Source organism: Nematolebias whitei, chromosome 3, assembly GCF_014905685.2.
Source record: "Nematolebias whitei isolate Nwh7 chromosome 3, NemWhi1, whole genome shotgun sequence".
NCBI classification, from domain to species: domain Eukaryota; kingdom Metazoa; phylum Chordata; class Actinopteri; order Cyprinodontiformes; family Rivulidae; genus Nematolebias; species Nematolebias whitei.
Window position 1 is genome coordinate 2,097,933 of NC_056500.1, and position 8,634 is coordinate 2,106,566.

The window sequence follows — 8,634 nt, forward strand, 5'->3', positions numbered from 1 at the left end:
CAGGAGGTTCTACGCTCTAACTAGAGTACTCAACTGGTTTCAGGAGGTTCTACGCTCTAACTAGAGTACTCAACTGGTTTCAGGAGGTTCTACGCTCTAACTAGAGAACTCAACTGGTACCACGAGGTCCTACGCTCTAACAAGAGAACTCTCTCTGGTTCCAGGAGGTTCTACCCGCTGATATTGGAACATCTCTCTTCTCAGAACCTTTCAGCTCCTGTGCTGAACAGCTGGCTCTGTTTATTCTGCCAGACAGAACATGTAAAGGCACCAATAAATGATAAGACCACAACTTTAACCACCATTAGAACGTCAAGTTTTATGTGCTGTTCTGTCACGTTTTCAAAATAAAAGCATGAAATCTTCTAGACTCTTCATCTTATAAATGGGTTCTGGTGCTGTCAGAACTTACAGATGGTGTTCAGAATGTTCTGGATCAAACTTGAACAAAAGTGTAGGCGTTCCATCAGCAGAACATGGGAGTGAGCCTCTGACCCAGATTAAAAGTTCTGTTAGTTCTACAGAAAGATACCGGGTCAACAGAACTCGAAACACCTGAGATGATTTTAAAAAAAGCTTTCAGATTAAAAAAAGTATTAATTGAGTAAAATGTAAATGTTTGGATAAAAGTTTGTCAGAATTTTTTGTTATAAAAACTAATTTCATGATTCTGATCCGGAACCGATCAATAGTTCTGATCGGCATTTGTGATTTGGACCGCCGTTCCCTCGTGGAACAAAACTAACGAGCTCTCATGTGAGCTGAACGTTCTGATCCAGCAGGTGGAGAAGGAATGCTAGTTCTAACTGAGCATGCTCATGAAGTCACAGTGGCTAGAGGGTGGGCGGAGCCAGAACTCAGAACTCCACCTTACAGGCAGGGAAGGTGTCGTCCTGCATGGCGACGGTACTGTTGCTGCCCAGCACGGTGAGGGACAGCTCCCGCTGGCGCTCGTGCGTCTCTTGGTACCACTCGTGCATCGCTAGCGAATCAAAGGTTGGGATGAGGGTCACCTGGTGGGAAGGAGGGGAAACAGACCAATCAGAGAAGGAGAAGAAGAAGAAGATGACTCGCTGAGGCTGGCTCCACCCACCGGGACGTCGGGCCAGCTGCTCTTCCCCTCCAGCAGAGAGTCCAGGATGCTCCTCATCGTCGCCGCCTTCACCGGACTGTCTCCGCTGATGATGTAATACGATGAGCGCAGGCGCCTGAACAGGTCCTGGTCCACTGTGGAGGAGGCGGAGCCAGACGGCAGGTAAGCCAAGTCTGTATAAATAGCAGCCATGTCAGAACCAGCAGATCTGGAACCTGAAAAACACCAGAAGAACAGGTTAAAACCTTTAGAATCAGCAGCTCAGGTGAGTCTGAAAGAACATGGTCTACCTGAAGTTTGGGGTCTTGCAGGTCCAACTCTGGATCCACCAAGAGAACTTCGAGATGAAGGTTTGGCTTCAAGACTCAGCTTTAGAGGCCCAGAGGAACCGGTCTTGGATTTCCCGCTCTGGGCAGAGCTACTCCCTGATGCGGTTCTCTGTAGCGGTTTAAACCTGGCGCCAGAGGTCTTCAGGCTCTTGTCGGCCTCGGGGTCGGTCATGCAGGCTCCGGGCTGAGGCGGCAGTGGGTGCAGGTCTTTGACTGGAGCCGGCGGGGGGTCATGAGAGTGGATGATGAGGCAGCTGAAGTCTTCATCAGAGTCCAGGTCTGCGGTGGAGGTGCACTCCTCGGTCCCAGGGGGGACATCAGAATCTGTTGGTGGGGAGGGGCTAATCGAAGTGGGTGGAGTCTCCAGCCCAGAGGCCGAGGGGCAGTCACTTTTGGTCTGGTTCTGGGAGCTGATTTGGGACAGGTCTGGTGAGGCGGCAGTGGTAAGGTCAGGACTCGGGTGCTGGTTCTCTGCTGCTCTGGGATGCTGGAACTCACAGGGAGAAACCAGGCACAGATCCACATCATGCGGGACATCTGAGATGAGTTCTGACATCCTGTCCCCGGCGTCGCAGCGTCCGTTCTGGACAGACCTGCTGGGTGGGACCGTACTGCAGTCCGAGTCAATAATACGACAGTCGGACAAGACTTTGGCTGAAGGAGGTAGAACACATTCCGAGAAAGAACCTTCAACTTCTGTGGAGTGAGGTGATCCGACCTCTGCCGGCATGGACGTCATGGTGGGGGACGAGTCCGGCATCACGTCCCGGACCGAGCTGAGGAGGCTGGACTGCTTATCGTGAGAGGATGAAGAGTTCTCCAGACCTTCCCTCAGGGAGCTGAGCTCTGGCATTCTACAAGAACCTCCTTGGTTGCAGCCATTCAAGCCCAGACTGGATCCTCTTGCTCCAGGGCTGCTGTCCTCACCAAAACCAGGAATGTCCTCCTCAAAAGACTGAAGGGACGGAGTGTGTCCCAAACTGTTCACAGCAGAATCAGAGGAGGTTTTTTTGTCCATCCCCAGAGACCTGAACTTGTCTGTACTTTCCATGGTGGAGTTCTGGTTCTTGTTGATTGGTGTCTTATCAGACCCATTGTTTCCATTCTCCCCGTCCAGTCGGAGTCTTTCAAATCCAGCTGTCAGCTCCGCATCCTTCCGGTTGTCCTTTGACTCTGTCTTACCTTTGTCTAGAGGGTCAACTGTCCCACCCTTCTTTGATGTCCCACCTCTACATGGAGCTTTCCTTTGGTCTGGACTTCCTGAGGATGTTTTCTTTGCGTCCTTCAAGGTGGACTTCAGAGGTTTCTTCTCCTCCGTTTTCTTTGGTTCAAGTTTTTTATTAATTTTTGTACTTCCATTTTCCTTCTTTGCAACGTCTTTCTTCTTCTCTGCAATCGCTGCAGAGACTTTCTCGTCCTTCTTCAGGTCTTTCTTGTCCTCTTTTGATCTGTCTTTCTTTGGATTGAGCTTCTCAGAGGGTTTGGCTGGTTTGGGTTTCGTATCAGAGCCCTTCAGTTTGGCCTGTTCTTCAGCATCCTTCCTGTCTCTGAGTGCGGCCTCACCAGCAGCTTTAGGTCGGATCTTTGTCTCTGATTTTTTTACGTCCACCTGAGCAGGTTTGTCTTTCTGTAAGGCACTACTGGGTCTCAGGTCCTTGGACTGGGACTTAAGGCTTTCTCGACTCTCTGGGCACTTCGGTTGCTTCTCGGTCTTTGGTTCTTCGAGGTCCTTCAAACACACACACGGATGTTTAAGAAAGTCCAGATGTTTGAGTTTGTCCAAGCCATCCAGGATTCTGGTCTGCGGTGTGCACCCGGGGAACAGGACTCTGACAATCCTCTCCGTAGGGCTGGACGGATGCCAGACCAGTAAAGCACAAATAGAAACAAGGCACGGTAGGGGAAGGTCAGAGGTCTTCCCACTGGACCCAACATCGGGCCAAAGTCGCATCAAACCTTCGAGGTCTTTGCTGCCGCTGACCGGGTTCAGGACGTACAGGTCCAGACGGCCCACGCCCATCTTCTGAAACAAGATGATTGGTTCTATGGTGGGCCCGTTAGACCTGCTCAGAGGTTGTGGTTTGATGGCCAGCCTCTCCAGGAGCTGCAGGGTCAGAGTTGCCTGGTCACAGCTCCGGAGCTCACCTGGATCTGGCAGGCTGGACTTCAATCTGCCGGGGGCATTGATGAAAACCACCCCAACCTCTGGGGAGACCAGGTTCTTTGTCCAGTCCTCTTCAGAGGCGGACCTGGCAGCTTCCTGGTCCTGCTCGGCCACCTTCCTGCGCAGCAGACTGTTCAGGCCCGGCAGGTTGTCCACGCCAACGTGAGTCAGGAGCACAGAGTCCACCCGGTCTAAGTGACGGACCAGTTTCCAGAAGCAGGAGCGGGAATCCGAGCCGCCGTCAACCAGAACATTAAAACCGTTAACAGCAAAAAAGGCCGAGTCCCCCAGCCCCCCCGGGAAAACGTAGCAGCAGGGGCGGGATAGTTTCAGGAAGCCCACCGTGGTGGGGGGCTCCAGGAGGTCAAAGGGGGACTCGGGTTCCAGAGACTCAGAGAGGTACTCCAAGAACTCCTGCAGACCCTCCATTACAGGCAGAACGGGTTCTGGGTTCATCCGGATGCTTAAAAAGTCCTGCAGGTTGTGGTTCTGCAGGTCCGAGTCCTTCCAGAGACCAGAGTCCGGACAGCTGACGGTGAGGTGGGTCTTCAGGGCCGGGTGAGCAGAACCAAACAGGTTCTGAACCTTCAGGAACACACAACAGACCAGTCAAACCCAAGAACCGTCCCGCCCCACAGAACCCAACAGGAACCAGGACCTGAACACACATTTCACAAACATACCAGACGGACCAACAGAACCACAAACCTTTGGTTCCAGGTCAGAACTGGACTAGAATCAGAATTTGTTTTTGGCCCAGAGAACCAGAACCCTGGGTCTTACCTCCTGGTCAGAATAGTTCTGGATGAAGTTCTGGAAGGAGAAGCAGCCCCGCTGTAAGACAATGTCTCCACTGTTCTCCACACGCTGACCCACCAGAACCAGCAGTTTGTGCCGAGCCGGGTCACACAGCAGCCGCTGCACCTGAACACACCAACAGTGGGGCAGAGGAACGGGTCAGAAACACCCGGCCCGCTTTGATTCTGAACCACTGAGGAGCCAGGAAAGGTTCTGATCCAGTTCTGTCCCTCTCACCTCCGAGCAGACAATGTCATGGGTCGGGTTCACCAGAACCTGAGTGTCCAGAACCTCTCCTCGGTGCTGCAGAGTCCGCTGACCTGCAGAACAAACAACAGATTACACATGAACCCACTGGGCTCTCAGAACCACAGCAAAAGGCCCGTTTAGTCTTTCAGAACAAGGAGGATTTACCGTTTCCTCACACTGTGCTGAGAACTGGGTCTAAACTGGACCAGAACCAGCTCAGTGCGGAAACATTTTTAATTTAACCCACAGCTCTCTGTTTCCGGTCCTCCTGGGCCCGAGAGGCGGCTGTTTGGACTGTGGAGGGAACCGGAGTACCGTGGAAAACCCACTAACACCCCACAGGAGGACCCCAGGTCCAAACTGCTAGGTGTGAGGCAGTGGCGTTAACCACTGATCAACTGTGCCGCCACATATCACCCCCCCACCCAAACTCCGCCCACCTTACATCATGATGCCTTCACTGAAAGTAGGAAAACCGAATACTTTCTATTAACAGAACATTAAAGTCATCAGGTTTATTTTACAGTTAATTTCAGAAATAAATGGTGGAGTATTAATATTAACAATGTTTTAATAAGTTTGATGTTTCATTGAAACTAAAAATAACTACATTAAATGTGGTCAAACAACTCTTTCAGTAATGTTCAGAACCAGAAGCTGGTTCCATGGACCCCCCCCCCCCCCCCACACACACACACACGCACGCCACCACTTATCTGCAGGCTGTTCAGCAGAGTCTCAGCTGACTGCAAGCAAACACACACACTCACACACACAAACGTTTTTGTTTTCACATTCTCTAAAGCTTTTTTGTGTTTTGAGTCTCTCCTCTTTACCGTACGGTTGATCTTCTCCTTAATTGACCACGCCCACTAATGAGACAGGAAGTGTGCTTTTTTACTCTGTCCACGCCCATTAAGAAGACAGCTGAGTGAAGTGAGACTTTGTCATGATGGAGGGTTTTTGACTGTCTCACCTGGGACGTCTTCAGACAGGAATGCCGAATGTCTCGACACAAAGAGCTTCAGCTGCTGATCCAGAACCGAAGCATCCAGATCCACCTGCCAGCAGCGCACACCTGGAACACAGAGATTAGTGACCAAAATGGAATAAAATACATACAGAAAAAAGTGGGAAAAAAGAACTGTTGGACCAGCCAATCCCAGCAGAGCCCACGGCTGGACCAGCCAATCCCAGCAGAGCCCACGGCTGGACCAGCCAATCACAGCAGAGCCGACGGCTGGACCAGCCAATCCCAGCAGAGCCCACGGCTGGACCAGCCAATCCCAGCAGAGCCCACAGCTGGACCAGCCAATCCCAGCAGAGCCCACGGCTGGACCAGCCAATCTTCATTTACAATCAGCTAAAAACAACTTTATTAAAGTGAAACCAGGAAAGTGAACTCTGTTTTCATTCAGTGTGAGACGTCGTCTCTTGGCTCCATCTTTGAAAGAGCAGCAGCTTCCTGTGCAAACAGGAAATTCATGTGTTGTAACACAACTTCCTCTTTATAAGTAAACAAAAACAACAAGGAGATGTTTAATTTAGGGATTAGGACCAATTAAAGATGGCCGCCACAGCTAATGAACCTGGGCCGACAAAGTATGTCAGTACCTGAGAGTCATCCAGACTCTGGATCAGAGGTCAGAACCGTTCCACCTGATCCAAGTTCTACAACGTTCCGTCAAGACAAAAGAACCATCAGCAGAACCTGTTCGTCTCCTGTGGTTCTATGTTCTGTTAATGTGAAACGTTCTGTTGGGTTTGAGCTCTAGTTACACTGTAAATATCAGTGTAGAACCGGTTTGGTAACTGGGTCAGAACTCTTGGCCCAAGTTTAAAACAATGACAGAACCAGAATATCCAGAACTACAATAGTATGACCGAACCAGAACCAGAACCAGTACACTTCAGCTGCTCTGCACAATACAGTACCAGACTGATTCTGGACCGAACCCGAACCAACTCCTCCAACATCCGGTACGACTGATTTTCAAAGTAAAGGCTAAAGACGCCAGATTTAAAATATATATATATATAAATAGCTGCACACAAAAACAAAAAATAAATGACGGACCACAAAACTGGACTGAACCGGGCCAAGTCTATCAGACCCAGCATCCCTCCAGGACAGCGGGGAAAACATTTTACTGACACACAGCTCAAGGTTCGGTTTCCGGTGATCTGACGGTCAATTAAAAAAGGAAGCTAAACTTTAAAGGAGCTAAATGATCTACAGTCCATCCATTAATGTTTCGTCCTCTGCTTAAAGTTATTCAGATGTGAAACGACGGTAGTTTATTTACACCTCGACAAAAAGCCCAATTTAAAGCCTGAAACAATCCGAGTTACCACGTTGGTCTGACCAGTAGCCGCAGGCTTTTATTGTGAAAGGATTACGGACTTTCCGTCCTGCAGCTCGGGTCCTATGTCCTCTACAACTCGCTCACCCGTTTCTATCTGCCGCAGAATGAGCTCCAGCAGCCCGGGGGACCACAGCGCTCCCACCACCACCAGCACCGAGTGTTCCGCCGCCGCTGCGGGCCGAGAAGAACCGGGACCGCCGCCCCGCTCTGTCGCCATCTTTCCGACTGTTTGCTAGTGATGTCATCGGTAAAGCCCCGCCCTACAGGCGCCAGAGGCGTGACAGACAACTGGCACTGACCAATCAGAGAAGCGGAATGCGTTCATGTGCTCAGAAAATAGATATCAAATATAAAGTAAAAAAAAAACAAGAAAAGATCAATAAATGTCGGTGTAATTGATCGAAAACATGTTGAGATTTACTCTGAAAGTTCACTTTCACCAAAACAAATGAAAAAACATCATATTCAAATAAGATCAGTTTTAAACGTAAACCGTTTTTGCATTAAAATCACATTTAAAGAACAAATATAAACTAATTAGATTTTGTTTATGCTGGTGAAGATTCTCAGTCATCCAGGACATAGATTTTGTTTACTTCTTATCTACCTTTTAGTAAAGTTTGATTAAAATACCTAAACTTTTTAATTTTTTAATTTATTCTTTATAAGTGGCTTTAATTCCGTTTAGTTCCTGTCAAAAACCAATGCAGACATGTTCCTGCGTTTAGTTCTCTACACCATTTTATAATCTTTTATAATCTAGCTGTTTTTCCGTTAATTATCATTTTATTTTCACTTGTTAAAATTTTAAATTTGTACGCATCCTTTATGACTGTCTGTTGTTGTTGTCATCACTCTTTGTTAACTCAGGTCTCTCTTGAGTCCTCGAGGCTCAATGGGATGAACCTGTAGAAATAAAGGTTGAATGTTCTTAGTGAAAGATGCTGTTATTTCCCACAGTTCTGCCAGCACCTGAACGCCTCCCTCTGTCCAACATGGCGGCCCCCGGCAGGTGCGGGTTCTTCGTGCAGAAAAAGAATCGGTTCTGTAAAATGGTCGTCGGGAAAGGGAAACAGTTCTGCGGAGAACACGCGACCATGGTGAGTTCACGTACACGCGCTCAGAGACACGAGGACTGAGTCCAGCAGGGACTGGTCAAAAACAAACGCTGTTCTAAAAGCTACAGTTGGATAACAGCTTTATTTATTGGTTTTAAATATTTATTGTTATTGTTTGCAGCAAAGTAAAGGTATAGGTTCGGTGTCAGAGGGTTTTGATCAGTTTCACAAACGAAAACCCTTCAGCTTCAGATCAATACTTTTGATTAGAAGCGATGGAGTCTGTGCTCAACTGTGACATGTTTCCTGTTTTAGGAGGAAGTGGGCGGCAGCAAAAGGATCCCCTGTCCTCTGGACCCCAAACAGTAAGTTACACATCAATCAGGGTGTCGATCAGCTGACGGCAGCTGTGGATCAGCTGACTATAGTCATCATCAGCTGACTATAGTTATCATCAGCTGACTATAGTTATTATCAGCTGACTATAGTTATCATCAGCTGACTATAGTTATTATCATCAGACTATAGTTATCATCAGCTGACTATAGTTATTATCAGCTGACTATAGTTATTATCA

At 48.7% G+C, this 8,634-nt stretch overlaps 2 protein-coding genes across 2 annotated transcripts in view; one reads left to right on the forward strand and one right to left on the reverse strand.

The window, feature by feature from the left end:
- Positions 1 to 857: 857 nt before the first annotated feature.
- Positions 858 to 7,227, reverse strand: map1sa (microtubule-associated protein 1Sa). Its single transcript, XM_037674426.1, has 7 exons — positions 7,084 to 7,227; positions 5,610 to 5,711; positions 4,622 to 4,704; positions 4,370 to 4,510; positions 1,384 to 4,171; positions 1,094 to 1,308; positions 858 to 1,013 (listed from the first exon to the last, which is right to left on the reverse strand). The coding sequence occupies exons 1-7, from the start codon at positions 7,214 to 7,216 to the stop codon at positions 858 to 860; spliced, it is 3,618 nt and encodes a 1,205-aa protein (XP_037530354.1). The 5' UTR covers positions 7,217 to 7,227.
- A 742-nt stretch (positions 7,228 to 7,969) lies between these two features.
- trmt13 (tRNA methyltransferase 13 homolog) overlaps positions 7,970 to 8,634 on the forward strand; it is a 5,972-nt gene continuing 5,307 nt past the window's right edge. Inside the window, exons 1-2 of the mRNA XM_037697767.1 lie at positions 7,970 to 8,099; positions 8,373 to 8,422. Of these exons, the coding sequence (XP_037553695.1) occupies positions 7,995 to 8,099; positions 8,373 to 8,422 (155 nt within the window). The 5' untranslated portion in view covers positions 7,970 to 7,994. The remainder of the gene's footprint in view (positions 8,100 to 8,372; positions 8,423 to 8,634) is intronic.